The sequence below is a fragment of the Ilyonectria robusta genome (genome assembly GCF_021365365.1).
Source record: "Ilyonectria robusta strain PMI_751 chromosome Unknown BGZ61scaffold_47, whole genome shotgun sequence".
NCBI classification, from domain to species: domain Eukaryota; kingdom Fungi; phylum Ascomycota; class Sordariomycetes; order Hypocreales; family Nectriaceae; genus Ilyonectria; species Ilyonectria robusta.
The window spans coordinates 29,139-46,527 of record NW_025764481.1 but is presented as its reverse complement, the minus strand read 5'-3'; the positions used below and the strand labels follow the sequence as shown (position 1 = coordinate 46,527).

The window sequence follows — 17,389 nt, the reverse complement described above, 5'->3', positions numbered from 1 at the left end:
ATCCGGACTACCCTAGGTAGAGACAACCCAACTAGCAACCAACTAGCCCAAGTGTCCCTAACCGCCTATCACACCAGGCGGTCACAACTGGCAGTAACGGTACCCATTACATTGGACGACTGCAAAATGAACAATGTTGCAACAAAGAAAAGTAATTGATGATTGAGTGCTTGAACCCATCGGGATTGTGCCTGGGACTGTTGATATGGATGATACCCAGGTCTCAAAATAATTCAAGTCAAGATGAGGTCTTGTGTCGAAATCACTTTGACTTATTCCTGACCATCATTGTTCCAACCCTGGGCCACGACAGCTTCTGGCTTCGCATCAGGCAAGGAGGCTCCATGAACGAAGTTGTACAGCCAGACCTGGAAATCGTTCTCGAAGGGATAGTCGGTAGAGTTGAGACGCCAGTTATAGGTACCTGCGAAGCGCCCATTCATAATTTGCTGAGCTTTGGCCTTCACGGCGGCAAATGTTTGGGTAGTATTGACGCTGGGCATTTCAGAAGCGAATCCCCATGACAACTGCTGCTGCTCGCTGAGGCCAGGGATGGCTTGTAGAAAGACACTTGGGTCTGTTCCTTCGCCGCCAGAGTAGTTTTGCATGTTGACATAATCGCAAGACTGTGCCATACTGGCGTTGAGGTTAGTGGGCCATGCCGGGCAGATAGAAACAGTGAGTCTGGGAGCACTCAGTTTGGAGCTGAGTTCATCAAAGCTCCCGCGAAGAGTGGTGAGGATACTAGATAGGAGGTTTGATGACAAATTGCCTTTCTCGACGTCGACATCCAAACCGTCAATTCGAGCAGAGACCTCACCAGGCCCATCGAGGGCAGGGAGCATTCGATTGTAGTAAGTTTCGATGAAGTTGGACACAGAGTTGGCGTATTGGACAACTTCGGAAGCGTTGCTGATGATGCCGTAGTCACCCCCGCCTTCGCAAGAACCATAGAATTGCTCCAAGATGATTTTGATGTTGGGGTTCTTGGAGCGAGCCGCTCGAATCACCCACTCGAAGCGTCCGCCAAGAGAGGTTGTACCATCATCACCAGTGCTCAGCATGATCGAGTAGTCGATCTTATTGACGAAAAAGGGGCTGATGAAGAGAACATCGACTGCGTCGAAGCGGATATCGTTCCACGAGTTTGGGATGTTGTCCCAGGAATCACCTTCTATTCCTGGTTGCGGCAGGTAGATGTGTGCACCCACGAACTTCGATGGCCAAGGACTGGTGGCCATGGTGTAGTTCAGGAATGAGAGCTTTGATTGAGTTTGAGTTTTTTGTACCAGGAGGATGAACGAGGAGGATGAATAAGGATAATGTGTGGCAAAAAAAGACCATGAAAGCTGGGCAGTCAATAAATATGTATTGGAAGCAGATTTTCTGATCTGACTTGAGCCTTTTTTCATGCATTCTTAGCTAGCCCAGTGAGCCTTGGAATGCCATAAAGACTCGGCATTCCAGCTGTCAATCGACTTCATATATTCTAGACTGGTCTACGTTTCAGAGAACCCAAATCTTAAACACCCTTTGCTATAAATCACCTTGATGCACCGCGTAACCATAGCGATGACGTTCATTAGGCATCCAATCCTAGCAAGCAATAGCTACTAAGACTCCACGCAGCTGTTACAATCACATTCCAGACAACTGGCTGAAGTCTGCTATATGCTACAAGTTTAGCCATAAATAATTCATCACGGGCCGAACAGCTCAACTCTAAAAAGCCGGGTGTCTGACAGGACGCCGCATCCGGAAACAATACCGGTAGCATTTCAGGCTTTGCTTCTGTTACTAATAAATCATAATATGAATGGTGGAACTATCGGAAAAGTTCACATTTCAGTCAAAGTTGGCTGGCACGGAAAAGACTCGTGGCAGACTAATAATACACATGGTGGCTGGCTGGACCCCCGCATCGGCCAAGAATCACATATCAGAGCTTGTTTCTGTGACATAGACGTGACCAGTTGAATGAATCAATCGATATGGCAATTGAACTATAAACCATCTGATGCGGAAATGGTTTGAGTGAGGGAACCATGAATGATGTGTTGTGGTTGGTTTAAGCTCGCCTAGAAGTCGGTATGTGATGGCTCTTGTTGACGACGCTGTCTGTCCAGCAGCCGCTCAAGACGAGACCTTGAAATCGTGGCCTCGTGAGTAGAATATGCCCGCTTGCGGGCGCTCTATCGGCAATGGTAACCCGTGGTCATTGCCATGTCCAGACTGGTACCCTAACTGCTGAGTGGTGCCCGGCTCAATAAAAAGAAGAGCTTACGGTGGTAGAGAGTTCGAGGAGGGACGCGCGGAGACAAACACTCATAATACTGAAATCCCTACACCAAATAATACTCAAATCAAACAAATCGGCCGAATCCCAATCCACCTCGACCCATCCCTGTCCGTATCAGCCTCCGAGTCCAACAACGCCAGCGCTTCCCCATGCATGATTCCATGCACGTACGCATGGCCGACATACCCATAATATCCGGGCCTCTCTTCGACGTCCCTCAAAATCACCGGCACCTTGGAACCCAATAGCACGCAAATGTGGTCGCCCTCGCGCATATCCGCCGGTCCAGAACCCAAGTTCCCCCTGGTCGTGATAAAGAAGCGCCTGTTCAGCGCATGCCTCACGAGAGCGTTGTAGAATTCACGCCCTTCGTCTGCAGGCGCAATCTTTTGATGGTCGGCTGCATCCGTGGATGGATTTGACAAGTTAATGAGCACGTCGTTGCCACCTTTGAATCGTTGAAAGCCTGCTTCGTAGGTATCAGGTGCCGGGTATCGATCCCCTTCTGTGGCGTTCCAGATGAGGGTCCGCCAGAAGCATTCTTGGCGGTGGTTCCCTGGCTTGCGGGGGAAGTGCTGGGCGTCAGTCTCTTCGAGTAGTTTGGAATAGTCTTGGATGACTTTGTATGCTGAAGATTGCCGCTCGTCCTTTCCTGATGTCCACGTCTCTGCCAACACCAGTGGTTTATCGTATATAAACCCACTGACGGTGAGTTGATTCGGTGGATCATCTTCCACAAGCCGGCAAGGGACGGTGCCGATACCCATGTTGTGCCAGCTATTTCCATCCGCGCTGTAGAAACCCATCGGACATCCCCCGTTGAACAGCTCGCCATCTATCTCGGTCGAGAGATCCGGTACCCACGAAGGAAGCGTGAGTCGGCGTGGCTTTCGCTGCAGCAGGAGCATCATCAAGGAATGGGTCGCGCGTATGCTCTCCCTTACCAGGTTTCCAAAGACTTGCTCCACCGGTTCTTTGTAGTCAGGGATGATGCCGAGTCGAGGTACGAGGCCTAGGAGTGCAAATACCTTGTCACGAGGATCCGTGGCGCTGTAGGATCTCGTCAAGTGAAGATAGTTCACCAGTCCACCCCAGTTATCCCTGCGCTCTTGATTCCCATCGGGAGCAACTTTTAAAGTCGCCTTGTCGATAATCCATTTCGTTCCCTCACCCAGCCTATTCACTCTTTCAAAGAAAGGGTGGCCTTTCATGTTCTCTATGCCGAGAGCAGCTTCCATGAAGGCATCCCACGGCAGCCATGACTCGCCACAGCCAACCCAGACAGGATGCTCCCTCGAAGCAGCCACTTCTTGAATCACCCAGACGCGTCGCCACCAGGGTCTTTCAAGGAGCTTCTGCACGGCAACCCACTCGGACGGATCCTGCGGGTTGGTGTGGTTGCCAAAGGAAGAGCCGTGAAGCATGAGCAGTAGATGCATCGGTGCATAGGTGTCCTCTTCCTCGCTCCTAATACCGAGGCTTAGTTTCTCGGTTGTGCTTGGCTCCGAGTGCCGCCTTGGTCTTGACGCCGAGGTGCTGCTTTCACCGTCCGAGTGGTTGACCAGATGACGAGTTATGCTTCTTTGAGAGGCCATGTTGAAGGGGGATGTGGTTATGATGGGTCTGTCGAACATCATGATTGCGTGAGCTTGTTTTTGTGTCCCGCTGCCCTGATCTTTGTTCTTCACTCCCTGTTGAGTAGAAGTTTGTTGTTCCCCGTCTTTCTTATCTGTAGTATCTTGGCTTGAAGCTTCGCCCTCAGATGTGTCTAATAGACGCATGGATTCAACATCCCTCTCAAGGTCTCCCTCCTTTCGGATCCTTTCAATAGCCTTGGTCACCTGAATATCATAGTTCTTCGCAAGAAGCCTTATCATCTCCATCGCCACTGCACTATCGTCGGCCTCTTCGCCAAGCCAGACAGACACCTGGCCCGCGATAGCATAAATATGCCACATGAGCCGGACCTGGAAGTTGCGCTCATCAATGTCCTCCTGGTTGATGCAGATAGCATCGATCCACAGCAGACGGTGCGATTCCTGGTAGCGAACGGGGACATTTTCGCGTAGGCTTGTTGGATTTCGCAGATGTTGCAGTGCGGCGAAGAGATTTCCCGTGACTTGAAAAGGTGTGCCGTCTATTGATATCTTGTGTTTGTTGAGTGGTGATCCCCATGTATATGAGAGGGCTTCATAGGGAGGAGCAGAAGCCAGCGGAACTGTCAAGAGTTCGCAGCTGATGTCGTCGTCATCCGCCGACATTTCGAGTTTGACGAGGCGGATCTCGCCATTATCCCTATCAAGGGGCCTGTAGATGTATCTTTCTTCCATGGTGGGCAGGCCTGTCCATGAGAGATTGGTTCAGCTGAGAATTGGTTATTAGCACCAAGGGCAGTGCGCCTTTATAGTGCTGTCTAGGCCGCAGACGAGGCGCACTCATGTGACGTAGCACAGCCCGAGAGGGGTGGCATCGCTGGTCGTTCATTGGAGGCATGTCGCTCGTGGCTGTTGATAGTTAACGCCCAATACCAAATAACGCCTATCATTGAGCTTTCAAACTTGGCTAGATATGCAGCAACTGCTGCGGTCATGCGGAAAAGGTCTATCAGTCTTGGTCATTCAGACAAAAATCAGCCTGTTATCATGTTCTCGCTTCAGCTCCATCTGGAGACAGACGTCGCCTCAAGATGCCCACACCTTGTCGTTGTTCGAGTTCCAGAGCCGTGGTAGCTCTTGACGGGACGAGGTTACCAAACAACTTGCCAGAGATAATGATACTTCAAATTGGGAATAATGGAGCTTGTAAATAATACGGGCTTTCTTTAGATTAGAAGGCCTGGTAAAATGAATGATTTTGCAGCTACAGTTATTGCGGTAGACAGCTAATGCGATAATCTCACAGCCCTCTTAGTTACAGCGCTATTGTCACGAGCGATAACGCTATAGAATTAGGTTCTCAGCGCTGTAGGCAGTGGACGACAGAGCTACTGGTCAGCTTCAGCTTAGTTTTAAGTGGCGGATGCACGAGGTTACATTGCCAGCGTCAGCTCGCGGGGAGGGGACGAATGCGAGGACTGGATAAAGGGAAGATTCTAGGCTTCCAGAATACTTGCAGATGTTCAGCCCTGGACTGATGTGACACTATGAGTCGTGTTGCCCGACGAGATGGTGTCTCATAAATAGGCTCTCGTATAGTGATTTGCTGATAGTCGATACCAGGAAGTAGCTGAAGATAAAACCTCACCGCGGTCGCTTTCTACTCTCCATGACATTATTCCTGTACGGAACTGTCCGAAAATTAGGCGCTCTTCAATGCTTCGTCTGGTAAATTGACAATATGTAGACATGAGGGTTTATTTTGTACCGAATTAAAAAGGCGATACAGCAAACTCCAAGCTGGCGATCGCGACTTACCCTACATCCAACCGACTGCAATTGCTATTCTTCGGGCGATATCACTTTGCATCCCGCTCCTTGCACGCATCCGAGAAGAAATCTAGCCCAGCTTCCTTTCTGATGGCACCGTACATGGAGCTACTATCCAACGGCCTTTCAGGCTCCAGAACTCTGGCCTCCTGCATATGCTTCAAGGCCAGCTCACTAACCTCCAGCTTGGTTCCAGCATCCGCCGCACACTTCAGAGCATGCTTCGCATCCTTGACCGCAAGTTGCACATCAAACCCCGCCTTCTCCGATGGGGCGGGCGCGTACAATCCCGTTGTGATTCGCTTTGAGTAGCTTTCCATGGTAGGTCCAAACATGTCGGCAATCATGGCCTCAAGCACCTGAGAGCCCAGCCCAGTTTTCTCGGCGAAGACATGGGCTTCTGAAAGGACCTCCATGAATGAGATAACGCAGATGTTGCCTGCGATCTTGAGCAGGCTGGATTTGGAAACATCAGTTCCCATTGAGATGACGGATCGACCCATAACGCCATTGAGGTAGGGAGCGATCTTGTCGGTCGCTGAAGTCGGGCCAGCAGTGACAAAAATGAGCTTGCCCGCCGCTGCCATGGGCGATGCACCAAAAACCGGCGCTGTAGGACGTTAGTTTTCTTCTTTTTTTTTTTTTTTTTTTAGCAGAATTGAATTATTTACCTGCTACAAACTCGCCGCCTGCTTCGGCGATTTGGTTCGCGACAGCTTTTGACGTGTCTGGGTGGACAGTCGAACAATCCACATACACCTTGCCTTTCAAACTTCCGGACGCAATGATACCACGCGCTGTATCTTGCAAAACTTGATCATTGCTGACCTTTGAGATGTGTTAGTGTTAAGCATCATTTCAGGATCTGAATTGACTCACACAAGAGAAGATGATGTCGGACTTGCTTGCTAGCTCCTCTACCGTCTCGATAGGAACCGCACCGTTCTCTTTGAGTGCATCTCCGCGCGACAAAGTGCGGTTGGTATATAGTAGCGCAGGGGCTCCTGAAGTAGCAAGATGCGATTGAAGGTTGTGAGACATGCCAATGCCCATCGAGCCGAGCCCGATCCAGCCAAGTTGTGCGTGGGACATTGTTCCTCGTTTGCTTGTAATGAAGATCACGAAACGTTTATTGACTGCTAGGATTCAGCTCTGGACTGAATATTACTTGTCTTTTGGTGTTCTGGTGTAGAAAGGCTGTACAAAGCACCAACTCCCTTCAGCAGCTCCTCCGCTTATCTACCTGCACCGTCCTCTGGCGATAATGCACTCCGATGCTGGGCTCCGCAGATCCCATGTGGAGCTCCATCCAGATCCATTTCCAGATGTCACGGCAGTCGACCCTTGGACGTTCCGGCAAGCCACAGCGCCCAGTAACAACACTAGCGAAATTGACTCCGCAGTGAGGTGGAGTCTCGAATCTACGGCAGTGTGAGCTCCTCCGAGTCGAGATCTCGACAAGGCGGGAGGAAACCCCGCGGCAATGGAGCGGGTGCGACTTTATAACCAGACTTTTTCTTCAAGTCGCTCTCGTCACATCTCGCTCGCCAATTCAATTATTCTTCTCGATTTCACTCCGTACAAACGTTCACCATGTCTTTCGGAAAGCTTTACTGGTATCCCAAGGCCCCTCGGGCGACCATGTGCCTTTACATCGCCGAATACAACAAGTACATCCCCCTCAGCCACCTGAATCCAGTCAAGTCTAACCGAGTCCCAGACTAGATATTGAGTATGTGGAGGCGTGGCCTATCAAGGTCGACGCAAGCAAGGGCGGAGTGGGGGAGGATTATCGTATGCACTCACGACCCACTGCGCCATGTAGACGCCATTGCTAATACTCAAACGACAGTGTCAAAATTCCCTCCTGGCAAGGTTCCGGCTCTAGAGCGCCCAGATGGATTTACACTGTATGAGTGCATCCCTGTCTCTGTATACTGTAGGTGTATCTCTCTACCAGCACTCCCTGGAGTATGGCGGCTAAACATTGAACTAGTGGCGAAGCAAGATCCCAACACCAAGCTGCTGGGTTCATCTCTTGAGGAAGAAGCCACAGCTCTGAAGTAGATATATTTATTCCAAGCCCCGCGGGCGGTTCTCGAGGACATTTCTAACCTCTTTTCAGGTGGGCATCTTTTGCCAACAGCGAGCTACTACCTCCGATCATGGCTTGGATAAACCCGGTGGTGAGTTTTTTTGGCTTAGATATTGGTAAATGCTAACCTATGTCCCATCGTTAAGATCGGCAAGTCCCCTTCATCGCCGGAAATTCTCGCCACTGTTGAGAAGAACAGCGAGGCTATGGTCAGCGTGGTAGAGAAGGCACTGACAGGCAAGAAATATCTTGTCGGAGAGACTTTGACTCTCGCCGATCTCTTTGTAGTAGCTGCCATTTCCAGAGGTTATCAGTTCGTAAGTGTTCGACTCGAAGAGCCTGACCTGACCTGTTGTACATCTTGAAGACCCAGCTAATGCAACTCTAGGTGTTTACCAAGAAGTGGGCGGCCAGTCACCCTGCTATTCATGAGTGGTGGATGAGACTTAAGAGTGAGGATATTTGGAAGAAGATTGATGGCGAGCCTGTAGTCCTGGATGACTGAGATTGGGCTCTTGATTGATTGCAGTGCAATGGATGATTCAACATGAGACAATGTGACTTGTTCCAAATGTCATCATGAAATAAGGGTAGCATTTCAAATGTTAAGATAAAGCAATTACTTGTAAACAGGCGATTATAAAAAAGCAAGAGTAACAAGTTATGCAAAGAGTCGAGGCAGATGAAGGACTAATCTAACTTCTGTATTAGTCTCCTCACGTACCTAAATGAGGAGGGGGCATAAAGTGATGTGCGCATTTGGCAGTTTAATTAGTGTATGTAAATAATAACACTCAATCCTATTTAAACAATCCAAAACTGTAAACTGGATGTCGGAATGAAGCAGTGGTTCCGTTAATCGAGTGATCTATTTTATTTTATTTTTACAAGGAGTTCTCCAAGTCCACTAAGCCTTTCAAGATGGTATCCTTTTCACCCTCAAACCTGGCACTGGCGACCAGACCCAGCGGCCTTCTGCTTCGCCCTCCACCATAGCCATAGTAACGATCCAATGCCGCCTTCAAGCCAGCTACACCCAGCTGCACCAAGACCCAGTCTGCTTGGCTAAGGCGGGTTTGAAGATCCTGGGCCTCCTTGATCTTACCCTCATCATACAGCTTGAGGAGGTGAACATGCACCGCTGGTGCCAAGTTCGCCGCCGCAGCAATCACGCCATTTGAGCCAGCGACGAGTCCGTGCAAGAAAAAATCTGACTTTCCAGCGAATGCTGCAAATGGCTTCGTCGTTCGCTGATCATGAGCGACGCGGTGCAGCTTGCCTAGGTTTCCGCAGGTCAATTTACAGCCGACGATGTTGGCGTTGGCGGCTGACAGCTCAGCGATGATATCGGAGTCAAGATCAATCCCGGAGGTGACGGCAGGAAAGTTGTAAAGCAGGATTGGGATTGGGGAAGCCTTGGCGACGTCATCGAAGAACTTGAAGATGACTGGCTTCTGCATGGCTCCAGCTGGATATGAGGTTAATTTGTGTTGACTAGATGAAACCTGAAGGGTATACTCACTCCAATAGCTGGGGGACAAGACGAGAGCATAATCAGCTCCAGCCTGTTTGGCCTCCTCACAAAGCTGGATGGATTCTCTTGTGCTCTGGGCACCACATCCAGCAATGATGACAGCGCCGGGAATACCGCTCTCCCTAAGGACAGAAGACGCTGTAGCAATGACTTCTTGTCGCTCGGAATGTAACAAATGAGGGGCTTCGCCATTGGATCCCTGAATCACCAAGCCAGCGACGCCGGCCTTAGCGAGGCGCGTGATGTGGGCCTTGAGCGCTCCAAAGTCAAGAGTCTCATCTTCGTTGAAGAAGGCGACGACGGGAGCGTAGACTCCTCGAGGGGGACAAGTCGGTGCCATGATTAATGATGTAAAATTGGATAAATTGAAGCTTCAATGACCAGAAGACGGTTGCCGGATCCAACAGAGCGTTGTCGGATCTTTTCTATCTCATGGCCAGCCGGCGAAAGAACCGACGACCCCACTGTGGCCAACGGCTTCATCCGAATCGCTCCCGATCACGCATGTGGTGCTCCGCCAAGCGGAGTAATTCAGGCACCGGACAAATGTGAGCCCCGTGCCATTTGGTCCGTCGTGCAGTATACTCCAAGGCGGTTCCTTAGAAGTTCGTTTTTGCTGTCCGCTTCGACACCTATACACTCAATTCCGTTTGTCACAATGGGCGCCACTCAACCAGTCTCAGCATTCTCCAAGGGACAGTTCGTCCCCCCGGACAGCATCTTCGACGTGACGAGGAGATATGTCGGTGATACGTTCGCGCACAAAGTCAATCTGGGCCAGGGAACCTACCGCGATGAGAATGGACAGCCGTGGGTATTGCCCTCGGTGCGAATGGCAAAGGAGATTGTGCTCGACGCCGGACACGAGTACCTGCCGATCGCGGGGCTTCCGCAGTTTCGTGACGCAGCCGTCCGGCTTGTTTTCCACGGGACAAAGGCCCTTGAAGAAAATAGGGTATGTTGTAAAGAATATTATCAAAAATACACAGTACTAACATCCCCGCTGGTGGCCTCCTGCCAGTCGGTGTCGGGCACAGGAGCCCTCCTACTTGCAGGACTCACAATAAAGAAAGCAGGCTGCAGTGTGAAAACCGTCTACATCACGGATCCTACTTGGTCAAATCACAGCCTGCTATTTAGCTCCATTGGCTTTGAGGTCAAGTCTTTGCCGTACTACAAGGATGGAAAGTTTGACTTTGATCGCTACGTGGAAGCCCTGCAAGCTGCCGATGACGAGTCTGCATTGGTGATGCATGCGTGCGCCCACAACCCGACTGGTTGTGATCCGTCTCGGGATCAATGGAAGAAGATTGCGGCAATCGTCAAGGAGAAGAATATCTTCCCCATCTTTGATTCCGCGTACCTGGGCTTCAATTCAGGCTCCGTCGACGAGGATGCATGGGCGATCAAGTATTTTGTCGAGGACCTCGGCCTCGAAGCCTGCGTCTGCATGTCCTTTGCCAAGAGCATGGGCTTGTACGGAGAGCGCATCGGACTCACTGCCATGGTTGCCAACTCGGCAGATGCAGCTCGCACAGTTGGATCAATCCTGGCGAATTCCCAGCGAGCAACCATTTCCAATCCCCCAGTGTATGGAGCCCGAATTGCAGCGACTGTTCTGGACACGCCGGAAATCGCCGAGCAGTGGAAGAAGGATTTGGTGACTATGTCAACGCGCATTCTATCCATGCGCCAGAAGCTCTTTGACGAACTGCAAAGCCTCAAAACGCCTGGGGATTGGTCGCACATCATCAGTCAATCGGGCATGTTTGGATACATGGGAATCAGCTCCGCCCAGATCAGTTATCTCGAGAGTAAGTTCTATTATTATTTTACTGGTTTAGTACGTCAGCTAATGATATGTGCTGCAGCCAAATACCACATTTACATGGCAGATACATCGCGAATCTCAATTGCGGGGCTGAACGATGACAATGTGAAGTATGTAGCTCAGGCGTTGGATGATGCTGTGCGTACAATTGTTTGATAGAAGTCTTCAGTAATTAGTCTATCAAATGCAATCTTGATTCTATATAATGCATATCCCACTTTCTGATCATGCCATGTCCATGAGCAACATCCGAAGCACAGCGCTTCCTGCAATATGGATGGAGGGATGGAGCAGCCTCGAACTCCCTGTACCCCAGTGCGACGCCCCCCAACCAATTGAATCGTGCTTTTACACCATCCTGCTGCTAACCAAAGTCACCAATCTCTTGATAAGCGGGAGGAGCTCCGTGTGGTGGAGTGTGGAGGGTGGAGGAAGTGGAGGGACGGAGCAAATGCCGAGCATCTCTCTGACCCCCGCAGACACGTATCGAGATCGGCCTCCACCGAGCGGCTTTGCTCCTCCGACGCTGACGTTTGCTCCGATACTGGCGTTTGCTCGGCTGCAGGCCGTCGTGTAGCATAAGAGGACGGAGGAGCACCGGGATCAGGCTCCTCTCTGGATGAGACCCTCCAAACTGTCCCTTCTAGATTTCGCGATTGCGATACCCAGGGCAGCTTCGACATTATAATCACCCCTGTATCACCTGGTTTTCCAGCGTATACAACCCTGAAGTCATTTCTCGCTCCCCACCTCCCAATCAGAGCATATCCCAAGCTCAACGCTATTTACATCACAATGGGTTCTCTTCCGGAACGAACGAACGGGATCCGAATCTCAATTGACAGGGGAGGTACCTTTACTGACGTATGGCCACCCCACATCAAAATTTCAAAGCAAAGATCGCTCACATTTCACTACAGTGCGTCGCTACCGTTCCCGGTCGCGACGATATTTTAATCAAGCTTCTTTCTGTGGATCCCAACAACTATCCCGATGCTCCCGTGGAGGCAATTCGTAGGGTGCTGGAACAGGCCACTGGCCGGTCCTATCCCAGGGGAGAAAAGATATCTCTGAGGGGTGTTGGTAGGTAGTCTTCCATCGCACTAAATGGTGAACGTGAGGCTAAAGTATTTAGAATCCATCAGAATGGGTACAACGGTAGCCACAAATGCACTGCTTGAACGAAAGGGCGAGCGCACCGTCTTCGTTGTTACCAAGGGATTAAAGGTCAGTTGCAATTATACCCTAGAACGACAGCTCCTAACCACTACGACAGGACCTCCTTCATATTGGAAACCAGTCAAGACCAAAACTTTTTGACATGGCAATTAATAAGCCCGATACTTTGTATTCCAAGGTCATCGAGGTCGCTGAAAGAGTGACTCTGGAGTCATGGACAGAGAGCAAGAAACCCACACCCATCGATATTGCCTCAGACTCTGCATTAGTGGAGGGTGTTACTGGTGAAGTAGTCAGAATTCTTGAGCCCTTGGGTATGTCAGATGCAAAGTTCACCAAGCGTTATACTGATGTGTTTTAGACCTGGAATCCACCAAGCAGTCTCTTCAAGCTGCATATGATGAAGGATATCGATCTGTTGCCGTCTGCCTAATGCACAGCTTCACCTTCCGCGACCACGAACTAGCCGTCGGCAAACTTGCCGAAGCCATTGGATTCACCCACGTTTCGCTCAGTGCGGAGCTATCTCCTGTGGTCAAGATCGTTCCCCGAGGCAACTCATCAACAGCGGATGCCTACTTGACCCCAGAGATCAAACGCTATATCAGCGGGTTCGAGTCTGGTTTCGAAGATCTTAGGACTAGTGGCTGTCGCTGCGAGTTCATGCAGAGCGACGGCGGACTGGTTGAGTTTTCTAGTCTGTCTGGGCTGAGATCTATCCTCTCGGGACCTGCGGGTGGCGTTGTTGGATATGCCAGGACATGCTACGACGAGAAGGACGGAACTCCAGTCATCGGATTTGACATGGGCGGCACGAGTACAGATGTTTCAAGGTAAAATTGTCGTATAATCTCAGTACCATTGCATTCTGACTCGTATATAGGTATACTGGACAGTTGGAACAGGTATTTGAGACCACCACTGCCGGCGTCATCGTCCAGAGTCCTCAATTAGACATCAACACCGTCGCTGCAGGTGGCGGAAGCATCCTGACCTGGCAGAGTGGCATGTTCAAGGTTGGACCCGAGAGCGCTTCTGCAAACCCAGGACCCGCATGCTATCGAAAGGGCGGTCCGTTGACCGTCACTGACGCCAACCTCATCCTCGGACGGCTGCGTCCCGAGTTCTTCCCCCGGATATTTGGCCCAAATGAGGACTTACCACTTGATATCGATGCCAGTCGTTGTTTATTTGAGAGTATGACTGCCGAGATAAATAAAGAGGTCACTGAGAAGCTATCCGTGGAGGAGGTAGCCATTGGGTAGGTGATTATGGTTCCCACTTCTACCACACTTGCTAACTCATTAATCAGATTCCTCGACGTTGCGAATGAATCCATGTGTCGGCCCATTCGCACTCTTACCGAAGCCAAGGGATACGATGCTGGTCTTCACAATCTCGCATCCTTCGGCGGCGCCGGCGGACAGCACGCGTGTGATATTTCCACTGCGCTGGGGATTTCGCGCATCCTCATCCACAAGTACTCATCCGTTCTCTCGGCACACGGAATGGCCCTTGCGGATGTCGTTCAAGAAGAGCGTAGCCCATCTGCGGCTACCTACTCCCCCGAGAACTTCGCCTTGTTCGCAGCCGAGCTGGATAAGCTCCAAGACAACGCAATCGAGGCTTTGCTGGCACAGCAGATTCCCAAGTCGCGCATTGTGTCGGAGCGGTATCTCAACATGCGGTACCATGGAAGTGACACGGCGCTCATGATCCAAGACAAACCCGGATCTGGAGGATATCTGGCCGAATTTGAAAAGGCTCACCAGAGTCAATTCGGCTTCTTGCCCACTGGGCGCGACGTCATTGTAGATGACTGCCGAGTACGATCAATTGGACAAAGTCCCACGGATCCCACAACGCCGTGGCCTGTAGAGATGGCATCCTCCGAGGCTGTCTGGACCACCAAGGCTCATATGACCAAGGATGTCTATTTCAAGGGTTTGGGCTGGGGCAAGACTCCAGTGTATGTTCTGGGTGAGCTGAGCCCCCATGCCAAGATCCGCGGCCCTGCTTTGATCATCGACGACAAGCAGACAATCGTCATCGTCCCGGAGGCCACAGCCACCATCCTTTCAAACACAGTCGTCATCGATGTACAAGTTGGAAGCAAGGCAACCTTGTCCTCTAAACAAGCCAATCCCATCCAACTCTCCATCTTCGGGCACCGGTTCATGGGCGTGGCCGAACAGATGGGCCGAGCCCTTCAGAAGACCAGCGTCAGCACCAACATCAAAGAGCGACTGGACTTTTCCTGCACGGTGTTTTCTCCGGATGGTGGACTTGTGGCAAATGCACCTCATGTTCCCGCAATGGTAAGTTGAGGCGGCCACGGATCCGTGCGATAGTAAAGACTAATCATTTGACAGATTGGTAGTATGGCGTTTGCTGTGAAGTGGCAGATCCAGCACTGGGGAGACAAACTTCGTCCTGGCGATGTGATTCTTTCCAACGCTCCTGGTGAGTTTTAATTTTCCATCAACGGCGGGGTCTGAGCATTAATGTAATATCTTTCAGATTGTGGCGGCACTCACTTGCCAGATCTTACCGTGATTACACCTGTGTTCAATACTGAAGGAACCAAGATTATTTTCTGGACAGCATCACGAGGCCATCATGCTGATGTAAGTCACAAGAAATGATCCAACAGGCTGGAATACTAACTCGTCACAGATTGGTGGCATTCTTCCTGGATCAATGCCTCCCAACTCGAAAGAGCTGTGGGAGGAAGGCGCAGTCATCAAGGCCTTCAAAGTGATTGAGGGAGGCGAGTTCAAGGAAAAGGAACTCACCGAGTTGCTTATGGCACCTTCTAAATCACCAGGATGTCAAGGAACTCGCTGCTTGAAAGACAACATCTCAGACATCAAGGCCCAAGCTGCGGCGAACCACCGTGGTAGCCAGTTGATCCATGGCCTCATCGAGGATTATGGCCTTGAGGTTGTGCAGTTTTATAGTAAGTTCTTCTATTAAAAATAAGAAACCGGGGACTGACTTTCATCAGTGGAGGAGATCCAAGGCGCGGCTGAACGAGCCGTTCGAGATATGCTCAGGACAATCTACAAATCGACAGATGGCAAGCCTTTGGAGGCAGTTGACTACATGGACGATGGTACTCCCATTCAGCTCCGAGTGAGTATCGACGAGTCTTCCGGTGGGGCCATCTTCGACTTTGAGGGCACGGGACCAGAGGCCTATGGTGAGATCCCTATCATTAAGAGTCACGGAGATCATCAAGAGCCAAGTGCTAACACATGTCAGGGAACTGGAACGCGCCAATAGCAATTTGCCACTCGGCAATCATTTTCGCACTTCGCTGCATGGTTAGCATGGACATTCCTCTCAACCAAGGTGCCATTCGGCCGATCGACATCCGCATTCCCGAGGCATCGCTACTTCAACCTTCAGAAGATGCCGCGGTATGCGCTGGCAATGTTCTGACATCTCAGCGCGTGGTAGATGTCATCTTCAAGGCATTCAAGGCCGTGGCCGCCAGCCAAGGTTGTATGAACAACCTGACGTTCGGTACTGACGACGAGGAGAACGGCTTTGGGTACTACGAGACCATCTGCGGTGGTTCTGGCGGTGGTCCGACCTGGGATGGAACCAGCGGCGTGCACACAAATATGACAAACACGCGCATCACCGACCCCGAGGTCTTGGAGAGAAGATACCCAGTCATTCTCCGGAAGTTCTGTCTTCGAGAAGGCAGCGGAGGAGCCGGCGCCCACCCGGGTGGTGATGGCATCATCCGCGAACTGGAATTTTCAATCCCGACTAAGGTGTCGATCCTGAGCGAGCGCCGCACGTATGCTCCTTATGGTCTCGAAGGTGGCCAAGATGGTGGAAAGGGCCAGAACCTCTGGGTGAAGAAGAGTGGACGAGTGATTAACCTGGGAGGTAAGAACACGGCCATGATGGCAACCGGTGACCGAATCGTCATCAAGTCTCCTGGTGGCGGCGGATGGGGCACTCCGGGGGCTTCAACTTCATTCGGTGGAGGTGGTGAGGTAGAGACCAAGCATCAGTTTGTGGGAATTGCAAACGGCACAGTGGACATGATTCAGTCAATGGGTGAGTCGGCTTGAGATTGGTTGCAGGATTAGCATCATTCGTTTCTATAGATTTGATAGAGCAAAGTTATGATTTCCAATCGCTTCCCGCTATCCCTCCATCGGTCCTTAAATAATGTAGCCAAGCAAAACTGTACTGAAGATGTTGTTTCACCTCTAGAAACTTGCAAATCGATCAGAGAGACAGACATCGAGTGTCAGGCTCAAATCTACACTGGGCCTCGGACAAGACCAGGACAGCTAACTACTCCTATCCTTTCCTAATTCATCACCTTGCAGATTACTAAACAGACCATGTGATGCTCGTGTAGCATCGCAGCGGGCCCCATGCATATCTATCAATTGTCGACACCTCCACAGGTGCCCATCGAGATCAGGACTGATACGGAACGTGCCCCACAGAGTTCGTGGCGACCTGCTTGAACTCATTTAATAGTGTTATCTCGTCAATAGTATCATACCTTAAATTTAGAAAAGACCCTAGCGTCAGGAGGAGGAAGCTGCGTTTTGCAATCCGCGCATCAAAAGATTGCCTTCACGGTGATGCGAAGCTCTCCATCGCGCCGGTTTGCTTATTTGATGCATCATATTACCTCGTCATTGATGCGTCTGCAATTGTCCTCGTGACGTTGTGCTTTGCGGTTTTGCTTTTCCGGCCATCTAAAGGAGCACAGCGAGAGGAGCTCCAAAGTTGGCCTGACGGGAGGAGCTCCACGATTCTCATTGTTTACGAGCATGATTGGATCGCGACCATGCTCCTCCCTCCTCTTGTGCCCATCACCTGCACTCGAGAGCGTTTCTCCTCCGACAAAGCCACTCTTCCGCCTGAAGTTCCAATGCCTCAGCCGTAAACACTGCGAAATCGGTCTCGATTGACAGATATAACTATCATTGCGTCCAGTCGTTATTTCTACCACCTAACAAACAACTCGCTCACGACGAGAAAGTCC

General features: G+C 50.8%; 7 protein-coding genes across 7 annotated transcripts; 3 read left to right on the top strand and 4 right to left on the bottom strand.

Moving 5' to 3' along the window:
* Positions 1-272: 272 nt before the first annotated feature.
* Positions 273-1,241, bottom strand: BGZ61DRAFT_540696 (uncharacterized protein; the record flags this gene model as incomplete). The annotated part of the gene is made up of 1 exon (XM_046254943.1): positions 273-1,241. One exon carries the CDS (start codon positions 1,239-1,241, stop codon positions 273-275), a length of 969 nt encoding a protein of 322 aa, XP_046095088.1.
* Positions 1,242-1,972: 731 nt separating this feature from the next.
* On the bottom strand, positions 1,973-4,629 carry BGZ61DRAFT_568155 (heterokaryon incompatibility protein-domain-containing protein; the record flags this gene model as incomplete). Its single annotated transcript, XM_046255991.1, has 3 exons — positions 1,973-3,091; positions 3,125-3,753; positions 4,141-4,629. 3 exons carry the CDS (start codon positions 4,627-4,629, stop codon positions 2,359-2,361), a joined length of 1,851 nt encoding a protein of 616 aa, XP_046095087.1. The 3' UTR covers positions 1,973-2,358.
* Positions 4,630-5,753: 1,124 nt separating this feature from the next.
* On the bottom strand, positions 5,754-6,816 carry BGZ61DRAFT_568149 (6-phosphogluconate dehydrogenase; the record flags this gene model as incomplete). The annotated part of the gene is made up of 3 exons (XM_046255990.1): positions 5,754-6,334; positions 6,396-6,552; positions 6,604-6,816. The coding sequence occupies 3 exons, from the start codon at positions 6,814-6,816 to the stop codon at positions 5,754-5,756; spliced, it is 951 nt and encodes a 316-aa protein (XP_046095086.1).
* Positions 6,817-7,317: 501 nt separating this feature from the next.
* On the top strand, positions 7,318-8,324 carry BGZ61DRAFT_371693 (elongation factor 1-gamma; the record flags this gene model as incomplete). Its single annotated transcript, XM_046242124.1, has 7 exons — positions 7,318-7,394; positions 7,445-7,518; positions 7,577-7,663; positions 7,721-7,787; positions 7,850-7,910; positions 7,966-8,136; positions 8,208-8,324. 7 exons carry the CDS (start codon positions 7,318-7,320, stop codon positions 8,322-8,324), a joined length of 654 nt encoding a protein of 217 aa, XP_046095085.1.
* A 297-nt stretch (positions 8,325-8,621) lies between these two features.
* BGZ61DRAFT_523818 (uncharacterized protein) lies at positions 8,622-9,774 on the bottom strand. Its single transcript, XM_046252605.1, has 2 exons — positions 9,342-9,774; positions 8,622-9,287 (listed from the first exon to the last, which is right to left on the bottom strand). Exons 1-2 carry the CDS (start codon positions 9,691-9,693, stop codon positions 8,704-8,706), a joined length of 936 nt encoding a protein of 311 aa, XP_046095084.1. The 5' UTR covers positions 9,694-9,774; the 3' UTR covers positions 8,622-8,703.
* A 112-nt stretch (positions 9,775-9,886) lies between these two features.
* On the top strand, positions 9,887-11,372 carry BGZ61DRAFT_404410 (aspartate aminotransferase). Its single transcript, XM_046243126.1, has 3 exons — positions 9,887-10,308; positions 10,360-11,167; positions 11,225-11,372. Exons 1-3 carry the CDS (start codon positions 10,012-10,014, stop codon positions 11,338-11,340), a joined length of 1,221 nt encoding a protein of 406 aa, XP_046095083.1. The 5' UTR covers positions 9,887-10,011; the 3' UTR covers positions 11,341-11,372.
* Positions 11,373-11,979: 607 nt separating this feature from the next.
* Positions 11,980-16,454, top strand: BGZ61DRAFT_568144 (hydantoinase B/oxoprolinase; the record flags this gene model as incomplete). The annotated part of the gene is made up of 13 exons (XM_046255989.1): positions 11,980-12,048; positions 12,105-12,267; positions 12,320-12,411; positions 12,461-12,677; positions 12,725-13,196; positions 13,247-13,624; positions 13,676-14,330; positions 14,367-14,681; positions 14,736-14,826; positions 14,884-14,990; positions 15,040-15,322; positions 15,371-15,565; positions 15,628-16,454. 13 exons carry the CDS (start codon positions 11,980-11,982, stop codon positions 16,452-16,454), a joined length of 3,864 nt encoding a protein of 1,287 aa, XP_046095082.1.
* Positions 16,455-17,389: the final 935 nt, after the last annotated feature.

Excerpts from the sequence above, each read along its gene's own strand:
- BGZ61DRAFT_523818 (XM_046252605.1), bottom strand. The coding sequence starts at position 9,693 with ATGGCACCGACTTGTCCCCCTCGAGGAGTCTACGCTCCCGTCGTCGCC. Across the intron at positions 9,288-9,341 it reads CTTGTCCCCCAGCTATTGGA|CTGGAGCCATGCAGAAGCCA; the intron begins GTGAGTATACCC and ends CCTCATATCCAG.
- BGZ61DRAFT_404410 (XM_046243126.1), top strand. The coding sequence starts at position 10,012 with ATGGGCGCCACTCAACCAGTCTCAGCATTCTCCAAGGGACAGTTCGTC. Across the intron at positions 10,309-10,359 it reads AGGCCCTTGAAGAAAATAGG|GTGGCCTCCTGCCAGTCGGT; the intron begins GTATGTTGTAAA and ends ACATCCCCGCTG. Across the intron at positions 11,168-11,224 it reads CCAGATCAGTTATCTCGAGA|CCAAATACCACATTTACATG; the intron begins GTAAGTTCTATT and ends TATGTGCTGCAG.